Source organism: Akebia trifoliata, chromosome 13, assembly GCF_017979445.1.
Source record: "Akebia trifoliata isolate Shusen 1 chromosome 13, ASM1797944v1, whole genome shotgun sequence".
NCBI lineage: Eukaryota > Viridiplantae > Streptophyta > Magnoliopsida > Ranunculales > Lardizabalaceae > Akebia > Akebia trifoliata.
In genome coordinates this window covers 992,750-1,017,968 of record NC_141387.1, presented here as the reverse complement: position 1 = coordinate 1,017,968, position 25,219 = coordinate 992,750, and the positions used below count along the sequence as shown (strand labels likewise).

Genomic DNA, 25,219 nt, shown 5'->3' with positions numbered 1-25,219 from the left:
AGAATAAGTAAAAGTTGAGATGCCAATAGATTCTCTCTCTCTTTTATTTTCCTTATTTATTCATTTATAAGATTTTAAGATTTTTCCTGAGAGGCAGAGCTCATTAGCTTTTACTTATTCTCAATCACACTGTTGATGCCTACACCTGGTGAACAATCTATCTTTGATCATACCCTACTAAAAAGAATTTAATGAAATGGGTTCAACCGATACCTATTCCATCGTATGTTTTTTTTTTTTTTTTTTCGATTTCTTGGTGCTTGCAGGAGTTTTTGTTTTTGGGACAAATGGACCATGGACCAGTGCAACCTCAAACAAGCTTCATTACCACATCGAAGTAAATTCAGTATTGAGCAGCCCTGTATTTTCTTCCTCGATTGACTTGTAGAGAGTGTCTCCTGTCTTAAATATTTTTGTGTATCCAAGTCCATGTGTTGCTCTGGAAGAGAACACAATTTGTTTTTAGTGTTTCTATTCACACCTCAACTTTACTTAGTACACCCTAATTTCTTAAAATATTTATCACCCCCCAATTAAAGATTAAAACAGACTCTTCAAACATTACAAAGGTTTGGCTCAAGTTATGCCAACCAATATCATGTCAACCTCGACATCAAATTTAGTGAATTTTCTTGTGAGTGTTATGAGTGTGCATATCCTGTGAAAATCCTATAAAGCTGAACAGTAGACACCGTTGGTGACAAGGCTTCTATGATTATTACTTAATATGTGGTGTATACAATTGCTCAAGAAACAAATACCATGATGTGTCCTGCTAATTTGCAAGATCTCCATCAGTTTCCAACAAGATCTATCTGTTCTAAAATGGAGTTCTGTCTTCAATGGAAAGCTTAATTCTGCTCACAAAGTCATCAATGCTTATGGTTCCAAGCTCACCACCAAACCTAGATCTAACAGTAACACAATTAGTCTCGACTTCCTTGGGCCCCACAGCTGCCATTAATGGAATTTTCTGTTTCTCTGCATTTCTTATAAGCTTCGGGAGGCGCTCACCATGGCAAACTTCAGCTCGAATTTCGTTAGCTTTTAATCTGTTTGTCGCCTCACTGCAGTACTCAAGCTGAAAAATGCACACATATGTGAGCTTCATGTAGAGAGCCCGAATCCCAAGGATGTGAATATATTCAACCTCTATGTTACCAAGTAAGGGACATGCCATTTGCACTTAAGGATGGCCTGTCAACACAGCAACGACATCCATCTTGGAGTGTTGGGTTGACATAGATCACCCTTAAAAAAAAAAAGGTGTAAAAACAAAAACAGATGAAACTTTTGGTCAAGTTAGGTAACAAAATGCGGTTTTGAAATATTTACATACCTGGATAAATTTTACCGTGTTGTTATATCTCTTTGATTTTAAAATATCAGTTGTGTAAATCAAAATCAAAATAAAACTAAAAGGAGTATAAAGTTAAATTCATTACAAAATCTTTTTACACAAAAGGTAAAATTTGTCCAGATACTTAAAATATTTCAAAATCTTATTGGGTAACGTAATTTGACCAAAACTAACTTATCTGACTGCATAAAACACCCTCAAAAGAATCTGTAAGAAACTGAATATGCAGATGTGAAAGAAATTGTACACACCAGTGTGTCAGTGACGGGCATAACACGTGCTTGGATTGGAGAAAGCCACAATGGAAAGTCACCTGCGAAATGGTCTATGAGGACCCCAAAAAAGCGCTCCAAGGATCCAAGCACTGCTCTATGGATCATGATAGGCCGCTTCTTTTCCTAGTTCGAGTCAACATAGGTCATGTCAAACCGCTGTGGCAAATTAAAATCAACCTGTTCATACAAGCAAAAGAGACATTGTTTTATGTTAGTCCGTTACATGATCCTCTTGCATTAGATGTAAAACAACGTCTAGAACTTGCAAAAGAGAGTATTTATAGCAAAAAAGTTCCATCATAGACAAAGATAATGCAAGCACGTAGAACTTTTAGTGTAATGGCACCTATTTTGAGTAGAGAACTTGCCAGTACAGTCGTACATTGCCACTTTCTTCCAAGCACATCCTCTATCTTGAGATCAATCTTAGGACCATAAAAGGCACCCCCACCCTCATCAATTTGGTACTCCCTGTTGGAAATTCTGATTTTGGTTTGTTGAAACAATGAATTAAAAGCAATAGTATAATGCCCTTAAAATCAATTTTGGTGATTGAGGTACGGAGAATTCGCTGTTTTTAAAACAAATTTTGCCCCCTTAGGATTGAATCCTTAGTACAGTCGATTTTAGGTATTTGATTTTCAAGATTCAACTGTCATTGTCTGCTAACCGTACACTCGAAAATAGTTGGTTTCCAAGATTCGATTTCAGGTGTCTGGTTTCCAAGATTCAATTGTCACTGTCTGTTAATTGTGCACTTGGAAATAAATGGTTTCCAGGATTCAACTGTGATTGTCTTCTAACCGTGCACTCAAAAATAGTAGATCTATAGCGAACTCAATTAGATCGAACTTTGTCAATTGTCACTGTCTGTTAACCGTGCACTTGAAAATAGCAGATCTACGGCGAACTCAATTAGATCAAACTTTGTCAACTATCATTGTCTGTTAACCGTGAAAGATTTTGTATCGGAGAGAAGAGATATCAAAAGTGTTTTTTCCGTATGTAGAACAAAGGGAAAAAAAAATCTAATTTTATCAGTAGTAATCCATTAGGCCTCTCACGCACCCATGTGAGGCTTAAATTTTGAGATTTGCACCATCTTGCGCGCGTATCGTATGCGCATACACGCACTAAAATTTTCTGACGGTTTGGCCCCAAACACCATGGGCTGTAGTCCCACGGTGCTTTGGGCCACCATGTGCGCGTGAGGCCTAGTCTCTATCTCTATTACACTCAAGTAATAAAGAGAGAGGGATCATATAAAAGTTGAGAATTTTCCTTGTATTTATCCGATGTGGGACTAAAGAAAGAAGAGTTGTCTTTACAACTTTAAAAACCAATAAAGTAAAGAGAATCTTTGACTTCAATTAAAACAAAAAAGGAAAAAAGGAAAGAGTTATTTTATGTTTCACCAAATAAGGAAAATACTACTTTCTTACAAGTAACACTCAAGAGGTCTTGAGTTCAAATCTTATCCTCAACATAATAAGAAATAAAAAACTATGAATTTTACAATACTCCCAATCCTAGAAAAGTCGATTAGGTACTCAACACTATCTCGTGATGATATACCTCGGTGTCTCCAGGAATTCCATAGAAGGAAGATTCGGGTGAGAGATCTATTAAAAAATAAAGAAAAGAAAAGCAAAACAATATGGGATTGGATAATTTTGTAGCCTAGTTGGTTTTCAAATAAAGACGGCAAAAGGAACAAGTGAATAACTTAAGCAGTAAACCTCGACATATAGCCTCTTGGTCTGCTCAGCAATCTCAGAAAACTCCCTGTAATTTTTCTTGTCAAAGAAGAGGTTAGAGGTTTCCGGTGGTTGAAGACCATATAGAGTCCTTTGTGCAAGGGCCCACTGAGCTTCTCTTTCCTCTTTCCCATTATTTTTCATGGTGGTGGAGGAAGGCAATCTGTTTTTCATAAATAAAACAATACAAATATCAGACAGTATTTATCTTCTTCTCTTTGTTCTTCATTTTGTTTCTATGTGTTTCTCTTGGTTTCTTTATTCAAACAAATTTTTGGGTAATCGGTTCTGTTCAGGCATCCTAACCTTTTCAATGTATAGTTTCTGGATTTGCTTTTTTTTTTTTTTCAATTACCTTTTTTGCTGTTTTAGTGGTTTTGCTTCTGTTTCTCATGTATTTCAGCTTTATGAATTTGGTGTTGTAATGGGTTTTATTTGCTTTAAGTTTATGTGTGCTAGGATTTGTTTTCTAAAGTTAATGCATTTTACATGCTAAAATTATCCTCTATTCTGATCCTTCACAAACTGAATTGGTTTCATTGAAGTTTTGTTATTTTCAAATATGATCCTTCTCAATTGTTTGGAAGTGTTATCCTTATCTTCACTCTAGATATTGGATTTGATACAGAGACTCTTAGCCTATATGTCTTTGATATCCTTCTTCGCTGCAATCGTTGAGAAATTTCTCATTTTTATCTTTCTTTTATTGCCAGGCTCGATTTCCATCTGTGTCTTTGATATGCTTCTTCGCTGCAATTGTTGAGAAATTTCTCACGTTTATCTTTCCTTTATTGCCAGGCTCGATTTCCATCTGGTGCAACTGTTCTTTGCTTGCATGCCTTCATTGGGTATCTAAGTTTGACTAGTCTAAGATTTACCACATTTTGATCTTTGAAACTTTAGGGTGCTGATCTGAGAACTTATTTTCTGTAACAATTATATATTTGGTGGCTCAATATGCTCCCTACGAAATCAAAAGAATGGAGGCAATAATGATACTCTCTTTCTGGAAACTATTTCCTTATTATTTAGCTTATATGGTTGGTATTCTCTTCCATTTTCTCTCTCTTTATGCTTTAACTACTTTGTCACATTTGTGTTGTAGAGGTAGTTAATACTTAATAGTACTTATCATCAAACTGGATGCATTAGTAAGAAATACAGATATTTGAAAGCGGGTTTTCGGATTCTAAAGCTGAAAGATATGCAGAAGATGCTGATGATGTTGAGAGAGACGATGATTCCGAATGTGATGTTGGTGAGGATCTTGAAGTTGATGTAGGTGGTACCACTGAACATGCAAATAAAGAAGTTTCCCTTTCCAAGGAAGCTCAAGCAAATTTATTGGGCGTTGATGTTGAGTTGGTGTTTGGGCTGAGTGATGAATTGGGAAGTTGCCTATCCGAGATGGAATTTGATCCAGGTGTCAGATGAGCAACAAGTCTACCACTAGACGGCATGATCATCCAATTTGGATTGAATACAATGAATATTCCACACATGATTTTCACTATGTAACAATGTCATTTTTATTCATATATTGTTGTTTGTACCACATTTTTTTAGATTGTTTTCAATATCAAATTTTTTATAAATCGTTTTGTGCTGAACCTCATGGAATTGGATCTATTTTTATGTTTCATTTATTTTATTTTTTTATTCAATAAATTTATAGTTAAGAAGGGTTAAAAACCGTTTGTGTCTCTATGCTTGTCTATGACATCGCTAGAGATAAAGAAAGAGTCATGCTGGGGTGACACAGAATTTACTGCCATTCTCACAAATCTGATGTGGTCATGCATATATTATCGTAGGTGGTTTTTACTCGTATCACGAGGAAACACATTTATGGTTATGTGCACATCCCACATCAGACTTGTGAGAATCGCAGTAAATTCTTTTTGTCATTTCAGCATTTTCCATAAAGAATATGGCAATGGTTATAAACCTTTTTGGAACAGTTTATAACAGTTCCAATTCTCGAAATTTTAAAACCGTGTCAAATTGTTGCGGTGATTAACAACACCCTCATTTAAGTCTAAAAACCATTTCAAACAGTATAAAGAACGAGTTAAAACCATTCCTAATATCGGAATTTAGTGTAATGTAGGTGCATCATTTGCGATGAGTGGTTTTGTTTTTGTAATTTCATTGAATCAAATCATATCATGTCATTAGTCAATTGTGTTGGATCAACAATCCTCCAAAATGGGAGAGGTCTAGAATTAAAGCCCTATCATTGGCTATCATATCCCTGCTTATTTAGTATGTGTGGTTTGTGGGGGTATTGTTAGGTGAGATATGGTGTTCTAAGAGGTCAGTTGCCTCAATCTACAACTGTCATTTAAAAATAATAATAATAATTTGTATTGGGCCAAGAATAAACAGCAAACTTGTAGGAGTAATCAAAACTTCTAATGTTTTGTTGCATCCTAATTTTCATCTTCTACTTGCATGCATTTCTACAAGTTATCACTATTGATTAGTACAACCACTTTTGTAATGGCTTTCTTGATCCCATGAGATGATTATCATTATTTTCCAAGAATCTCACCGTAGTTACATGCCACTCAGGGGCGGATGTATAGTGGGGGCACTCGCCACAAGAAGATTCAAAGTCTATGGACTAGCGAGTGACAAATTTTAGTAGTGAGTAAAAAAATCTGCCACTATTGCCCCCACAAAAGAATTTCTATTGTTAGTTGCCCCACATGGGTAAAATCCTGGCCTTCGCCCCCGATGATACTCCTCATAAACATTTAGTCTTCCAAGATTTATCAGTGGCTAGGTCCCCTCTGATTAGGAACTCAAAAGTGATTGTTTACCTATACATATTTCACTTAGGTTATGTTTGATTGCACAGAAAATTATGGAAAAATTGAAATTCCTTGAAAAATGATAAATTTTCAGTGTTTGATGTGTCAAAAACTCAAAATTTGTGCGAAAAACATTTGCCAATACCCTTGATTTTCCTTCATTAACAACAAATCATTTTCTTACCCCCTCCCCCTTGGAAAACGATTTACTAGCACAAGACAAATCAAACAAAATCAATATTTGTTTTATAAATAAAATTTTTTTTTTTTAAAAGCACACAAAAAAATGAAATCAAATAAAATCATAATTGTATTTACAAAATAAATAAAGATTCAAATTGTTTAAAATTAATTTTTTTTATAATTTTTTTTTGAAATTATTTTTTTGGTAAATTTTTTATTGAATAATTAATTTTAAATTATATCAATATTTGTTTTATGAATAAAGTTATAGAGCTGCTAATAAGTAAAAGTTGGGGTGCCAAAAGAAACTCTCATTATTTGTTAGATTTGATTTGTTTTTTGTTTTTTTTATTTAGGATTTTATATGAGCCTAATCATAATTGTAAACAGCTACTAATTTTTTTTGAATGTGTTATAATGTTGAAATTATAATCTGAATTAAACCTTTGCAATGTTTGAAGAAAGTGTTTTAATCTTTAATTGGGGTGTGGTAAATAATTAAGAAATTGGGGTGGAATAATTAAAACGTAAGGTGCCAATAAAAGCTTTCTAAAAACATTGGAGGTGCCAATAGTAGTTCTCTAATAATTAAAAAAATTGGAGTGTAATAATTCAAATCTTTCCTAAAAAATAATTTTATCATTAATTTTTGTATAATCAAAAAAGTCAAATTAAAATAATATTTTTTATTTTTATGAAATTCAAAAAATAAAAATAATTTTCCTCGAAATTTTCCATTTTGTGTCCAAACAGTGGAAAAGGATTCACCTGGCAAATGATTTACCAAATAATATTTTCTCTACAATCAAACACGCCCTTAGTGATGGCAAACACTACTTCATCGTGCATGTAAATGTGAGAATAAAGCAAAAGGTACTTACCAACTTATAATCATCAAGTGAGTTAAACAAAGTTATCAATATAATAGTACTATTGATCTATTGCAGAAGTGTTTAGATCAACAAGAAAACTAAATGCATTAAAAAAGATACTCAAATAAAATTTTGATGAGAAATTAGTCCATCTAAGGGTAATCCAGTTTCTTACTATCTTTAACATTTCCCACTCATGTGTATTTAGATGGAATGATAAATATAAAATCCAAGTATCTCCAAAAAGGAACACTTCACTAACTGCATTTCCTTGTCATCGCCTCCAATGTTTTCTATCTCAGACTTCCATAAGGCGAATTCCAGTTCAACAAATCTAATAACACCAGAGAGAGAGAGAGAGAGAATTATATCAGAACCTAATGGTAAATTCTTCATATCAAGTTTTAGGGTTCTATTTCAGTGGACCTCCCTCCATAGAACCCCAAAAACCTTTCCTCTTGTACAAATTAAAAACAATTGTCGATAAAGAAAAATGAGGTACACTGAAGTACCAAGACAAGTAATTTTAACTATCAAGCTTTCTATTCATAGCTCAATTTGAAGGAAGTTTTTTATCATCAAGATTAGTAAATGTTATTATGAGAACCTGTGAAAACTAATTTGACAAGCATAACAAATGTAGGGTGTAATAGTTAAGGCCTCCCTCCAAAGTGGGAGAGGTCTTGAGTTACCCAGAAATAACTTGGTACATGTGGGGGGAGGGGATTGCACGTGTCCCAAGGACTAGTTGGGTGCTCTAACAGACCCATACACCTTGGTTTCAAAAATAATAAAAATTGGTGAGTATATAAGCCATCCAAGTAGTGTTTCCTTGGCACTCAGGGGCGGAGCTAGGATTTTGTTTTCGTGGGAGCAAATTACAAATAGAAAAATTTTCTGATTTTCTATGGGGGCAAAGCAGTAGAATGTTAAAATTTTTTGTGGGGGCAAATTACAAATAAAAAAATTTTCAAAACTTCTGTGGGGGCAAAGCAGTAGAATGTTAAAAAAAATTTTAAAATTATTAATACCTCCCTATAAATTTTAAAAATTCTTGTGGGGGCAATTGCCCCCACTGGCCCCACTGTAAATCCGCCCCTGTTGGCACTTATACTTTCAAATTTTCTTCTTTTTGTCCATGCCGACACTTAAGACACTCCTCAATATACATGGCATAATACTTTAGGAATGCATATGGGAAAAAATTACATGATATCATTAAATGTGTTTCATTTCGATATATGATAAAGCAAAGTATCCTCTTAGAAAACTGTATAGAATGCCATGAAAAATAGCAACTTACAAACAAAAATGTATGGGTCCCGATAATTACAGCGATCTCAAATAATTTAATCTAGGTGTTGATATACACAGTTCAACTTTTCATCATTTTTCTGTATAGTATCTAACAGTTCCGGTAGTCTATTTTATTAATATAGGCTTAATAAATCTTAACATATCAAACAATATGTGTATCTTATTTTTCTTTTTGTTTAACTCCATTATCTTTTCTTTACTTTTAAAGAAGTAATAAGTGCTCATATGAGCATGATTTTAAAATAGTTTTGAATCATATTATCAGATTTTTATTTTTAAAATTATCTTTTCTGTACAATTGCATTTTCATATTTGAATTTTTATAAGTTTGTTGACTCTCAAACTTCTGCCATGTGTCTAAGTGGCTGTTTGAAACCACTTTTAAACGTGGATTTTATTGCTTCTATGTTGAGAACCTGAGTTTTCCTCTCAAATCACCGTTTGATTGAAAAAATCATGTTAAAAATTTGCATTTTTAAACGCAAATCAGAAAAGCTGCTAAAAGACACTTTTTTTTTTTTCGTCTGCAGGAGACGCAATCACCCAAAAATGGTCGAAAGAAAAAGATGGAAATGCCCTTCTCTTCTCCTCTGTCGACAGAATATACAATCGCACGCACAGATCTCTCTCTCTCTCTCTCTCTCTCTCTCACCCACCCACCCACAATCGCACAGACTTTAGACAACTTCGCTTCACTGGTTCGATCCGATCCGCTGGGCTTCAATATTTCTGCACTGCTGCTAAAGATTCTTTCGTTGTTGCGAGGTCTCGATCTGTTTCAGCGTTATGACTGCTACACTTGAGACCTTCGTTTGGTGTATAAACACTATCCCTCATTTCTCACTGAAGAAAGGTTTCACAGCTTCATCTCACCCTCCATTGCCTTTCTCTCTTCTCCTTCACTGTCAGAGAATCTCTGTTCTCAATCGTCGTGTTTCTCCAAAAGGACTTGGACTTGGAACTAATTTTCCTTCACTCGATCTTTGGAGGTCAAAGAACCGATCACTTGTCCCATTTTCAGCTTCACACAAGGATTCAGTGAGTTTACTGTTCTTTGTTAAGGTCAAATGCATAATTAGTTGTTTAATATTGCTTCAATATGTTGAATTTTGAAGCCTGTTGAAGTGGTTGAGGATTTTATCGGGTATTCGACAATCTAATTTATAAATTTATATAAAAAAATTTTAATAAATCGAATTGAATATTATCGGGTATTCAATAATCTAATTTATAAATTTATAAAAAAAAAATTTAATAAATTGAATCGAATATTATCGGGTATTCGATAATCTAATTTATAAATTTAGAATCGAATATTATTGGGTATTCCATAATCTAATCGAATATCTGATAACATTCGATGTAGTTTGTAACATTTGTTGGATTTCAAATTCAATTGGGAAAAATAAAATCAAAATCCTAATGTAGCTTGAATCGAATCGAATATTATCGAGTATTCGATAATCTAATTGAATACCCGATATTTTGATGGAGTTTGTAACATTTGTTGGATTTCAAATTCGAATTGGAAAAAATAAAATCAAAATTTTAATGTAACTTGTATCGAATCGAATATTATCAGGTATTCAATAATCTAATATTGGGTATTCGATAATCTAATATCGAGTATTCGATAATCTAAATGAATACCTGATAACATTTGATGTAATTTGTAGCATCCGTTGGCTTTCAAATTCCAATTGGGAAAAAGAAAATCGAAATCCTAATGTAGCTTAAATCGAATCGAATATTATCGGGTATTCAATAATCTAATCTAATACTCGATATTTTAACGTAGTTGGTAACATCCGTTGGATTTCAAATTTGAATTAAAAAAGATAAAATTGAAATCCTATGTAGCTTTGTTTATTATGATTTATCTATTATTAATTTTAATGTAGTTTGTAACTTTTGTATGCTTTTGGAGATTTTTTATTTGGCTTGATCTATGAAAATATCTGAAATTTGATGGATTATTGAAGTTTAATTAATAAATTTGATGAAATTTGAAATGTAGTGTATTATTTGGTTTGATTGATGAAAATATATGATATTTGGTGGTTAATTTCCTTATGTGGATGTGTTATGTATATACAATGTAATGTGAATGTTGGATTGCATATTATGCATGTATTTTGTTTATCAGGAAAATTTCATATGTCTATTTTTAAGAGGAGATGTTGTCGAAATTTCTATAGAATTATAAACTTCTTATAATTAAAATAATTATTTTTATGATTTTTTATATAAAATTATATATATATATATATATATATATGGGTCCCGTTCGGCACCCTAAGTTTTACCACACACTTTAACAAACGCGTTTTGTCTTACATGGGTTAGAAGTTTCGGAATGAGCTGATTTTTGGTGAGGATGATCTCTATGGTGAGGAGATCATCCTCACCAAAAATCAGCTCATTCCAAAACTTCTAACCCCATCAAAATTGATTTACAAAAAAATGGACGGTCCACGATTTTTCAACGTGTAAACATGAGGCTAAACATTTCGGAATGGGCTGATTTTTGGGTAGGATGATCTTCTAATCATAGAGATCATTCTCACCAAAAATCAGCTCATTCCAAAACTTCTAACCCATGTAAGACAAAAAACGTTTGTTAAAGTGTGTGGTAAAACTTAGGGTGCTGAACATTTCCATATATATATATATATATATATATATATATATATATATATATATATATATATATATATATATATATATATATATATATATATTAGGGGTGCACATGGTTCGGATTTTGGCAAAATTGGAACCGAACCAAACATGATCGGTTCTACAAATTTGAAACCGAACCAATCCAATTACCCTATAGAACCGAACCAATCCAATCCAATCTTGGTTCGGATTGGTTCGGATCGGTTCGGATCGGTTCTCGGTTCTCATACTTATTAAAGATAGATACCTTCTTCCTCAACTCAAGCATTCTATCTCCTCCAATCTTCAAACCTTAAAAACAAGTAGGACTTTTTTTACACGTGGACTTTTGGGATAATAAAAAAGTTAAAAGGAAGAAGAAGAAAGAAATAAAAAATCGAAATTTTTATTTTTTAAATAATTATATATATATATATATATATATATAGGGAAATGTTCAGCACCCTAAGTTTTACCACACACTTTAACAAACGTTTTTTGTCCTACATGGGTTAGAAGTTTTGGAATGGGCTGATTTTTGGTGAGGATGATCTCTATGATTAGAAGATCATCCTCCCCAAAAATCAGCCCATTCCGAAATGTTTAGCCCCATGTTTACAAGTTGAAAAATCGTGGACCGTCCATTTTTTGTAAATCATTTTTTATGGGGTTAGAAGTTTTGGAATGAGCTGATTTTTTGTGAGGATGATCTCCTCACCATAGAGATCATCCTCACCAAAAATCAGCTCATTCCGAAACTTTTAACCCATGTAGGACAAAACACGTTTGTTAAAGTGTGTGGTAAAACTTAGGGTGCCGAACGGGACCCATATATATATATATATATATATATATATATATATTTATTTATATATAATTGGTTCGGTTTTCGGATTGGTTCGGTTCTATTATATCCTAATCCGGAACCGAACCAAATTAATCGGATTTTTTTTTCTTCGATCCGTACCCGAACCGTGTGTGTGTTTAATCCGAACCAATCCAATCCAAAAGCTTCGGATTGGTTCGGATCTCGGATTTACCCAATCCAATGTGCACCCCTAATATATATGGGTATTCTGATAATTTTTTATGTATTTTGGGTGCATTATCAACATTGCGTATTATGCAAGCATTTTATTTATCAGGAAAAATTCATATGTCCATTTTTTAGAGGAGATGTTGTGAAAATTTCTATAGAATTATAAATTTTTTATAATTTTTTAAAGAATTATAAAATTTTTAAAATTAAAATAATTATTTTTATAAATTTTTAATATAAATTTATTATATTTATATATATTTATAAGGGCATTTTGATAATTTTATACATTATGGGTGCATTATCAACCTTAAGGGTATTCTAATCATTTTATCCTAATATAACAGAATCCCGAAGCTATATCAAACAATAATTATCAGATTCTGGTAAACATCGCAGCACTTTTAAAAGTTCTATCAAACAAATTTTTTAGTGTTTCAACTTCTGACAACAGCTTTTTACAGCATAATCTGACAACAGATTCTAGCAACTGTATCAGACGGGGCCTAAGCATTCTAGCTTGAACTTGTAAATAAAGGTATAGACATGACATCCAAGACCATTGCTTCTCAAAGAAGAAAATTCATTAGGTGCAATTCATTGTCATCACCTTCAATAAATTTTATCCCGACTTCATTGAGGAGATCAAGACGAGCCAAATCAAGTTCGAAAATCTAGTAACCCCATAGTGCTAACAGGTTAAAATTAGAGGGTGGGGGAGGCAGAATTTTTTTTATAATAAGTCTCCAAAAGCTAATTTCTAATACTAACAACCATGGTGCATAATGAGGAAACAGAGGTTGAGAGATCTGAAATACCCTCATTGAAACTGAGATGACAACTAAGGAGAGAGGCATATGATGGGTGTATCAAGATTAAAAATGATGGTTTGTTATCTTCCCTGGGAGTTGGATTCGGATTCCTTGCCAGAGATTATTTTGGTCGGTGCTTATTTGGAGCCTATGGAGGGAGTGATGTTGATGATACTGTCCACCTTGAGTTCCGAGCCATTTTTGAAGCTCTCACTTGTGCCAACCTAAAAAGTATAGGCAGGGTGGTCATATATCATGATTCTTTATGTGGTCAAATCTATTAATGGTGAAATCACAACCTCAAATAGATACGAGTTTCAATTGTGCTAAATTAGCCTCTCAAGAAAAAAAATTTATCATGTGCTTGTTTAAATTTAACTAGTAGCAAAGCTAATTGGGCAGTGGAAATCTCGGCGAGGATGGGTGTTTAAGTTGAGTATTTTTGTATTATCGTTGATGATGTTCATTATGATCTGGGTGCAATTTTGCACTAAGATGTAATTTGCAATTATTTGACATTTGTGCTCCTGCTGGTTTCTTTAAAAGTTCTCATGAGCCTAGGCAAGTAGATCCCCTGTCCCCCTTTTTGTTTACAATGGTGGTTGAAGCTTTGGGCAAGATGAGCTACTGAAGTTGGGCCCTGAGTGGGTTTGGCGTGGTAGGGTATGGGCTAGTTTTCACTCATTTGCAGTTTGTAAATGATGCCCTGTTGTTCCTAGAAGTGCAAACAAGTCAAGTTTGTTTTCTTAGGGATCTTCTGCTTTGCTTTGAGGCGGTTTCAAGCCTTCCTGTTAATTTGAGGAACCTTCCTGTTAATTTGAGGAAATGTACAATCTTCGCTTTAGGAGAGGTACCTGATATCCATGCTTGGGCAGATTTTTTTTTTTTTTGTTGTCAGGTGGGTTCTTTCCCATCCACGTTTTTGGGCCTCCCTCTTGGAGCTCATTACAGATCTTATAGTCACTATGTGAAAACTAAAAAATTCAACAGAAATAGCCAAGGCCCACAGATTCTAGAAACTGAATTTTAATGGTTTAGGACCGTCAAAATTCTTGATGTTCCCAGATTTGACGGCTTAGAATTGTTAAATTTCTCCCATCCTTCATTAATTTGATAGTTTCGACCTGACAAAAATAAAAATTTGACAATGAAAATTTTGACCCCTTTGTCCGTTGAATTTTATGAAATTTGACGGCCTAGGAGCAGTCAAAATTTAGGCTTTTTCACATAGTTAGTCTGTGGGAGCCTATGCTTGAGAGAAAGGAGGTTGGGGTCCTGGAAAGTGAAGTATATTTCGAAAGGAGGGAAGCTAAATATGATTAAAAGTACATTGTCGAGTATTCCGATTCATTTTTTGGCCTTGTTTACAATGCTGAGGAAGGTGGAAGATCAATTTGAAATGTAGGTGAGGAACTTTTTGTGGAATGATCCGCAAGGTAATCGAAAATTTCATTTGATGAACTGGAAGTCAGTGTGCTGTCCCAAGAAACTTGGGGGCTTGGGAATTAGAATAATGAAACAAGTGAATAGGATGATGTTAGGTGAAAAAGTTAGAAATCAAGAATTAACGATGATCAAATATTTTGATAGGATTGAATTCTCTTTCTAAAAAAGAAAGTAAGTTCATATAAAGCAAAATGACTATTCTCACTCCATTCACTTTTTTATTTTATTCTTGATTGAGGTGCAAGGAGTAAAAGTTGGGATGCCAATAGAAGTTATCTAAAATAAATACAATGACTGCTATATTGCAAGATATTAGGTTTCAAAATAACCGAGAGAAAAAAGAACATTTTTCGAAGGATGCTTTTTTTTTTCTTTCTCTCCCTCTCTTTTACTTTATTTAGTATCAATAAATGATTGTTTTATCCTTAAAATGAGTTATAACTCACTTCCAAAAAAATCAGAAGGCTTTCATGCCATTAGAAATAATAATCGCCAAAAAGAAAAATGTAGAACGTTGATGTTACCAAGATAACAAACTTCATTTGATCTAAATTGTTGTATTCAAGTTCAAACGAAAGACATTGTTTGATCATAATATAAAATAAAAGAAATGCTTTCACAAATACTATTTTGGTGAGCAAGTAGGTCAGTGTTCTTACCATACTTAAGGTCTCCAGATCAAGCAACTAGGTGGAGGGATCGACGTAGCATCCAAGAGCAATGCATCTCCACCGATAAACTTTACTAGCTGCATTTCCTTCTCATTGGTATTTTTAAGATTTCTTATCACGACTTCCTTGAGGCGAAATCGCAAATAATCATTAGGAAGATGAGTCCAATTCGACCTTATAAAGTCTTTCGGCTTTGTAGGGCCCAGAACTTGAAACTGGAACAAGAAATGATAGAAAATAATTACAATACTATAAATGATAAATTACCCAAACAATGGTGCATAATGGGGAAACTTTGAAAGATCATTAGAACCTTGAGGTTGATATTGAGATCACCCAAAACTATAGTAAGAGCCTCTAAGTGAGCTGAAAGATTGAGCAATCCAACCAAAAGTTCTATATAAGTCATCAATATAGGTATTGCTTTGAACTTCAAATGCTTGAGATGATACAATGGAGGAAGCCTGTTTTGTTGTAATTCCTCTGGCAGAAGAATCCCCTTCTTGCATTACAAGCAATCACTAAATGTTAATAATAGAAAGACAAAAGACTCAAAAACCTATATCATAGTAACAAAAAATCATGATTTTACTTCAGGTAATTCAAAAATAAAATAAAAAATAAAAAGGAAAATCATCTCCATAAAATAATTTTTGTGTAGAATTTTTTTTAAAGCTTTTAAAGGGCATAAGAGCATAAACAGCCTTTGCTCATGAGAATCCTAGAGCTGCAAGGACCAGTGTTTTCAGAGGCGCTTGAGGCGTACCAAAAGGGTGTCGAGGCGACCAAACATCTAAGACATGGCTGAGGTGTATAAAAGGCGTACATCTCAACTGAGAGGTGATTGAGGCACAAGTATTTTTGCTGAGGCGTAAGCCTCAAATGTAAATCCATTTTCTTTTTTTTTTTAAATCACTATTAATTTCATGCAAGTATTTTTACACATATGCTTTCAATACTACTAAACAGGTTGTTATGGATGTTTTAGAAAACGATACCACATGATCAAATCAAGAAGATGATATGGATGATGTAGAAGCATTTCATATGGTAGAAGATAGAAAGTGATTGGATCTTGAGATTATTTTTTAGTGGTGGATATGAAAATTTCAATTTTATTTATTATAATGGTATTGGCTATCAACTCTTATTTATAAGGGATTGAAACTAGAATTTGAGTATGGGGATTGAAACTTGGAATTTTAAAATTAGAAATGTATGTTGGTTATCTTATTTTTTATTTAAATTATTTATATATTTTATACCATTTATTTATTTTAAATCATGGGCATGAGGCTTACACATTATGCTTTGAGGCTTACGCCTCGAGGCACTAGAGATCCCAACGCCTCGCCTCACACCTTAGCGTCTAAAACATTGGCTAGGACCACATCTCTCTAAGCACATATGATGAGATTGAGGCTCCAAATACAAAATGTCGGAATGTACTTTGACATAAATGAGAAAAAAAGAACATGAGATCAATGACAGTCACAATTTGTCTAAGTTTGAAGATAAAGGAACAATTTTTGTAGTGTCAACTAACTTAGTTGGTAAAGTCTTTGTGTGATGATACCAGAGACTTGATTTCAAATCCCACCAGCACTAAGTTACTAAACTCATTAATTACATGCTTACTAACCCAAAAAAGGAATAAGGAAGGGGACCCTTTTTATTTTCAATTTAAATCTAACATGTTGTAATAAGAAGGGATGTATGTGAAACACCATTCCTCAATTCTTTATCATAAAGTGGTGTATATATATATATATATATATATATATATATATGTGGACCAAAAGATGGTCAAAGTGTTTTGTCTTATATGGGCCAGAAGTTTCGGAAGGAACTGAAGAATCAGTCATCATGAAACTTCTAACTTTAATTTACAAGTTAAAGAATTGTGGACCATGAATTTCTAGTGTTAATTGTATACCACTTTTGAAGTGGTTAAAAGTTTATGAATGAGTTGATTTTTGGTGAGGATGATCTGCTAATTACAGAGATCGTTCTCACCAAAAATCAGCCAATTCCAAAATTCTAACCCCATCAAAAGTGGTTTACAAAAAAAAAAAAACTTTGACTATCTTATTGTCCCTTTGAGCACTACCTATGTATATATATATATATATATATATATATATATATATATATATATATATATAGAGAGAGAGAGAGAGAGAGAGAGAGAGAGAGAGAGAGAAGAATCTTAGGTGAACATACCTCGGCCCAGTCACCAACCAACGTGAGAGTTTTTGCACGATTGAATCTCTTAAGAAGATTCCTTAACTGTACAGATTCAGGAGCATTAGTGCCACTAAAAATGAAGTTAATATAGGCATCAAGCCTGCAAGTTGATTTCTTTAGAAGTAATTCTGTCTTGCACCCTCTATAACTCAAGGATAAAAGATTTGGAGCATCTACTTCAACCTTCTCAAGTTCCCAACATTCAAAGACCCTCAAGCTCTTGAGTTTATGGCTATAAATCTTAAGATGTTTCAAAATTTGGCTACCTCTTATCCTCAAATTCTCAAGGAGGCAACATTTTGTCATCAGGGACTGAAATAAATCGTCTGTAATATAGAGTCGATCCATTGATAGAGTCTTGAGCCATCTGAAAACAATCACACTAGAAGGCTTGAACATCCAAGTGAAACAAAATTCTTGCCCACGACGACTCCTAAAATCTTCCAAAAACATATTTTTGATAGAGCTCAAGCCCTGTGTGGCACCAAATTGCGTGATTTTGAATCTGCGGTTCCTATAAGAACGGAACCATGTTAGATTCGGAACATCCATCTCAAATTTCTCTAAATTGGGACAACACAAAATGTCAAGGGCTCTAAGATGGATACTATGACCCTCGAGAGTCGCCAATTCTTTGCAGTATTGTAGATGCATGACCTTGAGAAATGGACAACCAGCAATCACACGCTGCATTGTCTGACTTGTAACACGCACATGACGCATAACTAACTTCTTGAGAGAGACTAGTTTTACATCACCGAAATCTCTGAAATCACAATTTTCCAACCGCAATATAATTATGGATTGAGAGCTAAATAGACTAGGAGGCAACCGGAACCATGTGAAATTCATTCTTGTAAAGAGATTAAGATTAAGTTCTTGGACATCACGCATTATTGCCCAATTTATCCATCCATCAAGTCGACCTTCATCTAATGATCCTTCATCGAATGATAATCTAAGACGAATCCAGAATTCTTTTATGCTTGTATGAGAATTGTATAACATCAACGTTTGATCAACAAAGCACATGAAAATCTCTCGGGCTCCTGCCTCTTGTAGACCTCTTCTTCTATAGAACCTGTCGTCGAATTTCAAAACGGAAAGAGACTTGTAGAGATGTCTCCATCTTTTGGAGATTATGGAAGTACATACTGCTTGTCTAATAGGGATGAGAGAGATGATCTTGTCTAAGAGATGATCAGGAAGTTTGTTGATCCCGTCATCATCACCATCATTCATCTTTACTACTTCTTCGTCTTGTAATAGTAGATCATAATAAACAAACAAAGATTTATCAATATTCAATAACTTTTTTTTTTTTTTTAAATAGAGAGAGAAACCTAATAATAAAGCAAAATCCTTACTTGATCTTTTTTTCTCCTTAAAAACAGTCTCTTCAACTTCAAGAAGTGATATCTCCCTCATTCATGAACGCGAATAGGATTTGTTTTGTTTTCGGCGGTAAGTAGGGATGATGATGTTAAAACCGATGGTTAGGGTTTTGGGGGTTTTCATCGATTGAGAACTCGCCAACATATCAAGACGAAGAATCCGCTGTTTTTTTATTACTCGGAATCATGGTTTTTGAACTCGGTTTCCCATCTCGTCTTGTTCAGCCAAGATAACGAGTTAACTCGGATGACACATCTCATCTCGTTCGGCATTTAGACAATGATTTTTAATAATTTAAAATTTTTGAAAATTTCAAAAACAATTCCTATTAAAACATAAAATTAAAAAAAATTCACAATATACCTATCAAAATAAAGAAATTAAATATTTATATTGAAAATATAGGATTGAAAACGTTTAACTCATTTGTCTTGTTTAACTCAGATGAGATTTTCAAAATCTCATCCGATACGTATCGTTTAACTCGCGATTTATTCATTGTTGTTAGGTATCGTTTATCTCGGACGAGATATTGAAAAATCTCGTCCGAGATGTCTCGCTTATCTCACGATACATGGTCGTCTTAAATAACTTTGTAAGTTGGTCTCATTCAACTGCGATACCGAGTTAACTCGGGTAATCTCGGTCACGGTCGAGTTTAAAATCCATGCTCAGAATTGACAAGGATTTGCAACTTTTAATTAGGACTCGCAACATATCAATTCGTAAAGGCGTTGCGTTTATGATGGCGTACACATCAAGACTTAGATACAGAAACAACCTCTGCTTTCTTTATTTTTTATATTTTCTTTTACTTTTGCGAAGGAGTGTCAATCATGGTTACCAATTTAACTGAACCGGAACCAGAATCAAATACGTCGGTTCCGGATCCGAATCCCTTTTTATTGGAATTGATTAGAGCCGGATCTATAATGAAATCGAACCTATAAGAATCGGAACTATTAAGTTCTATCCAATGGGTACTTGGAACTGATTTATTTTGTCATTTCTTTCCATACTAAAGATGATTCAAGGTATTTTTTATTTAAAAAATAAATGCATGTTATATAAAATTTTTTATTTTTCATATAAATTATCAATTGAAACTTAAAATGAGTTGTTACTCCTCTAAAAAATTGTTACTTTTAAAAAAGAAAAAAATAATATTTTTGAAAAAAATAATTAATTTGTATCTTAAGTATAAAAAATTATAAATAAGTTAACAATTTTGTTAATAATATGCTAATTTTTTTAAAGGAAAATTTTTTTATATAATGATTTGAATTTTTTTTTTCTCATTTGATTCTTGAGAATCGGAGCCGATGGGTACCATTGATTTTTGGAGGTTACGGTTCCATTTATTTTGAAACCAACAAGAACTGGAACCAAACTAATATAATGGTTATGCCTCTAAGTTCCTTAAGAACCGAACTGGAACGAACTCATTGAAACCCCTACTTTTGTGTGGTTTAAAGAGATTACCAATTTTTATGGTGGTTTTTTTTCAATCTTTTTTGCTTAATTTTTAATTATTGTAAGATATCTTAGTATACCAATTAAATTTTTGAGTACCCGTTTAGATTTTCTCAACATGTATGTTTTAATTTGAGATACCCACTTTTTTTTTTTTCATATTTTCTTCTATTTTTGGGTGGTTTAAGAGATTACCCATTTTTTATGGGGGTTTTTCAACGTTTATTGCTTAATTTTTAATTATTGTTGATATCTTAGAATACCAATTGAATTTTGGAATACCCATTTAGATTTTCTCAACATGTATCTTTTAATTTGGGATACCCATTTTTTTTTCTTCTTCTTCATGTTTAGAACTTTATTTTGGATACTTGTTTCCCTCTCAACTTTTTTTTTGGGGGGTGGTTTAAAAGATTACCCATTTTTTATGGGGGTTTTTCAACATTTATTGCTTAATTTTTAATTATTATTGATATCTTAGAATACCAATTAAATTTTGAGTACCCATTTGTTAACATGTATGGTTTAATTTAGGATACCCAATTGTGTTTTTTCCCCATATTTAGCACTTTATTTGGATACCTACTTTTTTTTTTCAAGATAAAATAAATTCTATCATTATTAATTATTCATCGCAAGCATCAAATCAATTATCTTCGATTGGAAGGTTACATGTGATCAATTTCAAATCTATGATTTCATTTCATCAAGAGAGAGACAGAGTCCAAAAAATTAGAGAGTTAAGATCTTTTTATAGACAAAAGTCAGGATTGCTTTGCCAATACGTTTTTGTCCTTTTTCGTCTGAATTTGATCTTATACAAGAAATAAAAATATTTTTCCACTGATCTTGTCTTGTTTTGATAACCGAATTAAAAGTTGATTTCAAAATGATAAAACGTGGCATACTTAGAGTTTGTTACGTGTTTTTGACTAATTCACAATTCAGTTCAAATGAACTTTATTTCGTAAAATACAAATTTATTCTCTTTTAAATCAATTTGCTAATTCTAAAATCTTACATTATTTCGATAAGTGAGTTAAAATATATGGAAAAAATGGTATGACATAGTAAATTTAGAACTTGATTATGTCAATTCGGAACCATCAAATCCTTGGACCGTACTTTGACTTTGACTTTGAACTTGACTTCGGCATTTTTCCCACAATTTGATTGTTCAATTCTCATCTATTTTGAATGGAAGAAATTGACATATACTTAAACCTCCAAAATTCATGAAAATACATTAAATTTATTTAGTAAATGTAACTTATGATGAATTAACTATTAAATATGATTTTATAAAGAAAACATAGTTGTAAATTAAAAATATGGTTAAGTGCTCTATAAAACGAAAAGAAAATACACATTTTTAGACACTTAACAATATCTTTTGAGAATACTTAAAATTGACACTCATGGTCAAACGTTGCACAATTATTAATACTAACAAACTCTAATTCTTAATTAGAATATAAATTTGATATGAGTTTTTGTTTCGCCATTATTATATATGCATTTTGAGTATTTTGAAAAGATCTTATCCAATATTATGATTGAAACAAATGAAAAAAAAAAAAAGACAAAATAAAATGATCAAGATCGATGATTCAATTATTGAATCATTGAGCTCAATGATTAAAATGTCAAACTCAACAAAAAAATTTTCACTCGACATTGGATGGATCTTTATGAAATATTCAAAATGCATATATAATATAATATAACATGATGGCATAGACCCTTGGATCAAACATTACACTATGATTGATATTATCCAACTTTAATCCTAATCATAATGTAAATTTGGGTATATCAAAAAGATCTATCCAACGTCAAGGTCAAAACAATAAAGTCGTCGATATCGACAATTGAATATTTTATCTCGACGATTTTGAGTGTTTTGAGCTCGACATCGAATAGATCTTCACAAAATAACCAACAGACATATATCTTGGTTTTGAAACAGACACTCAAAATGAACATTACTACTATATTTTTAGAATTATGGGTATATTATTCTTCATTCGTTTTTCATTATCACACATTCTTGAAATAGATTTAAAAAAAAAATTGCATTTAGATATTGGAAATAATGTCATAAATCACCGGATTGGATTATCATCAGTGAAAAAATCCAAATGGGTTAAAAGAGATGAGAAAATGATTTTTTTTATAACCATTATATAAGGGATATGGAGGTGGGGGAGATTCAATCAAGGGTATTGTTGAAATTTCTTAAGAGGAGTTGACCCACCAATAACTTTTGAGTATTGACCCACCAATAAAAGCTTTCTTGAAGATTAAGATTTATAGAAGGTTATCAAGTGACATGGATTTTGGGAGGATGCCAAGTGTCTCTTTTTGGGAAGAGCAAGAGATCAATGGATCAAATCTACGGTTCCTGAACTTGTTCACGTCATGGAGTCATTTGAGTATGTCACTTGACGAGTCATATTATCATGACTCTTATCTAGATTTAGGACAAATCCAAATTCTACTCCATAAGGTCTAAGAGGAAAACTCAAAATCATAGATTAATTTGATACAAGTTCGTAAATTGTAAAACTAACTAAGATTCAAATTTCTCTCAATTAGGAATCTTAGATAACAAGTTGATTTATAAAATGTTACATTCTCTTTTATAGGTAGACCAATCTAATCCATGTATATAGGATACTGATCATGATTAAAACTCAATTATATCGTGCTAATCCTCATAGTCAACCAAATTTTTTAATAATAATTAGAAAGCAAAGAATGTCAATTTCAATCTCTTACTATGATGACTCTAGTCCTTTTATCTTTTGTCTATTCAAAGTTTAGGTGTCTAATACACTGTTTTTCCATAAGACTTCTAAGATGGGTCATTTATGTAATTTTCTATTAATCTTTCTTAGAAGATTAATAGAAAATGACAAAAATGACCCAACTTCAACTTCTTCTCAATCCATAGTTATCTAGAGAATTTGCGGTCACGAGGGGAAAAAAAAATCAAGTGTTTGTGGTAAGAAATTGAAGATGGGTATTTTTGGTCAGTATATGAATCTTTAACAAGATGCCGTCAGTTTGAAAAGTCTTGGGTTATCTCAAATATTCAGCAAAACCCATAAGCTTTTGCCTAAACTACCCTTTAATATTATGAGGTTAAAATGGGAATTAATTAAAGGTCTCACTTACTAGTATATATTAGGGGTGCAACTTGGTTCGGTTCGGTTTGAGGTCAAATTAGAATCGAACCGACATAGATCGGTTCTACTAAATAAGAACCAGAATCGAACCAAATTCCATTAGAATCAAATCAACCCAAACCAAATTAAAGTCGGTTTGGTTTGGTTCGGTTCGGTTCCACGGATTGCAAATATTTTATAAATTATAAGTAATATTTTTTAATTAAAATATAAACATAAATTTTCATATAATAAATCACAAATCTATCTATAAAAAGTCATTAGTTTATCCATAAAAGATCACTAATCTATGTACTAACTCTTAAAATAATTCTTAATAATTATTATATACAAATATATTTATTTATTGCATAGGGATTTGGTTCTCGGTTTGGTTCGGTTCTATACAAGTTTGATCCGAGAACCGAACCAAATTGAACGGTTCTCCATTTTCGTAATCCAGAACCAAACCGCAATTTGTTCCAAACCGAACCAAACCACCCCAAAGCTATCGATTTGGTTCGGTTCTCAATTTGAACCGGACCAAGTTGCACCCCTAGTATATACTTAATACGTTCCTTTCTTTATGAACTAAATCCATAAAATACAAACAAAATCAATTTGTCTTCCAATTCTCTCCCAAACTACAAAAATTGAATCTCTCTCATCTTCACCTCCGCATGCAACTCTCCAAAAATGAATGGAGATCACAAATTAATTCATTCAACATCTTATGATTCCAAAACCCCATTTCTTCTTCCTCTCCCTCTCAAGATTCCATTCAAGGATCACAAAGCTTCAACTCAACTCTAAGATCAATTTTCACATACAACAATTTATTCATTCTCTTAGGACCCTTATCATGCACACCATTATATGTCTTTGTGTCGAATTCGATGGCCCAAAGACGAGCCGAAACATGTTAGCCATACTTACATGGATCTTCGTGTGGTGGATTAGTGGGGCCATACCCATGCCGATTACCTCCATGTCTCCCTTTTTTTCTATTTCCACTCTTTGGGATTGCTTCGGCTGATGATGTAGCAAAAAATTATATGGATGATGTGATCGCTCTCGTCCTCGGAAGCTTTATACTGGCTCTTGCCATTGAACAGTACAACATACATAGAAGACTTGCCTTGAATGTGAGTTCCAATATTGAATTGTTCTTTTTCTTTTTGTTTAGGATCATATCTTATGTTAATTCAAATGTCTTCATATTCAATTTTATTATTTTTAATATATATATATATATATATATTTATATTTATATTTATTTATTTATTTATGACGTCTCGTCTATGAATGAGACTGAGTCGTCTCGGACGAGTTTTTTGATACGTTTGAATTGTCTCGTTCGATAATGAGAAAAATGAACACTGTGGTGAACAACACCAAGATGTATCGGACAAGTCGTCTCGGTCTCAGACGAGATTTAGAACCATGGTGCTAACTATATAATTTAGATTTGATTTGATTATAAATTGTTATGGATAGGGCTTATATCTACTATGATTTATTTTCTATATATATATTTCCTATTTTGGATTCTTTTAACCATCATAAATTAAATCTAATCCTAAATGATTTAATATCTAATACTCAAAAGTATATTTTTTTTCAAAGAAAACACGTCTAAAAAGCAACCATGTAACTATATTGTTGTAAATATCAATCTCAATAAAGATATTTGCAATATTACATAAAGAGGCTAAAATTCAGACA

The 25,219-nt window shown here is 32.7% G+C and overlaps 2 protein-coding genes and 1 long non-coding RNA gene across 4 annotated transcripts; 1 reads left to right on the top strand and 2 right to left on the bottom strand.

Moving 5' to 3' along the window:
- Window positions 1-533: 533 nt before the first annotated feature.
- LOC147387129 (threonine--tRNA ligase, chloroplastic/mitochondrial 2-like) lies at window positions 534-1,816 on the bottom strand. Its single transcript, XM_086420486.1, has 2 exons — window positions 1,612-1,816; window positions 534-1,081 (listed from the first exon to the last, which is right to left on the bottom strand). The coding sequence occupies exons 1-2, from the start codon at window positions 1,738-1,740 to the stop codon at window positions 821-823; spliced, it is 390 nt and encodes a 129-aa protein (XP_086276612.1). The 5' UTR covers window positions 1,741-1,816; the 3' UTR covers window positions 534-820.
- A 7,237-nt stretch (window positions 1,817-9,053) lies between these two features.
- Window positions 9,054-13,500, top strand: LOC147387128 (uncharacterized). Of its 2 annotated transcripts, XR_015171100.1 has the most exons (3): window positions 9,073-9,618; window positions 12,628-12,666; window positions 12,745-13,500. It is a non-coding gene; the product is annotated as an uncharacterized LOC147387128 (long non-coding RNA). The 2 variants fall into 2 exon arrangements; XR_015171101.1 differs by lacking the exon at window positions 12,628-12,666 and having other exon boundaries at window positions 9,054-9,618.
- A 3,905-nt stretch (window positions 13,501-17,405) lies between these two features.
- On the bottom strand, window positions 17,406-18,982 carry LOC147387127 (putative F-box/LRR-repeat protein At3g18150; the record flags this gene model as incomplete). The annotated part of the gene is made up of 2 exons (XM_086421494.1): window positions 18,824-18,982; window positions 17,406-18,715 (listed from the first exon to the last, which is right to left on the bottom strand). Coding segments are annotated over exons 1-2 (1,371 nt in total), but the record flags the coding sequence as incomplete, so codon positions are not given.
- Between the last annotated feature and the right edge of the window lie 6,237 nt (window positions 18,983-25,219).

Excerpts from the sequence above, each read along its gene's own strand:
- LOC147387129 (XM_086420486.1), bottom strand. The coding sequence starts at position 1,740 with ATGATCCATAGAGCAGTGCTTGGATCCTTGGAGCGCTTTTTTGGGGTC. Across the intron at positions 1,082-1,611 it reads TGCCCGTCACTGACACACTG|CTTGAGTACTGCAGTGAGGC; the intron begins GTGTGTACAATT and ends TGCATTTTTCAG.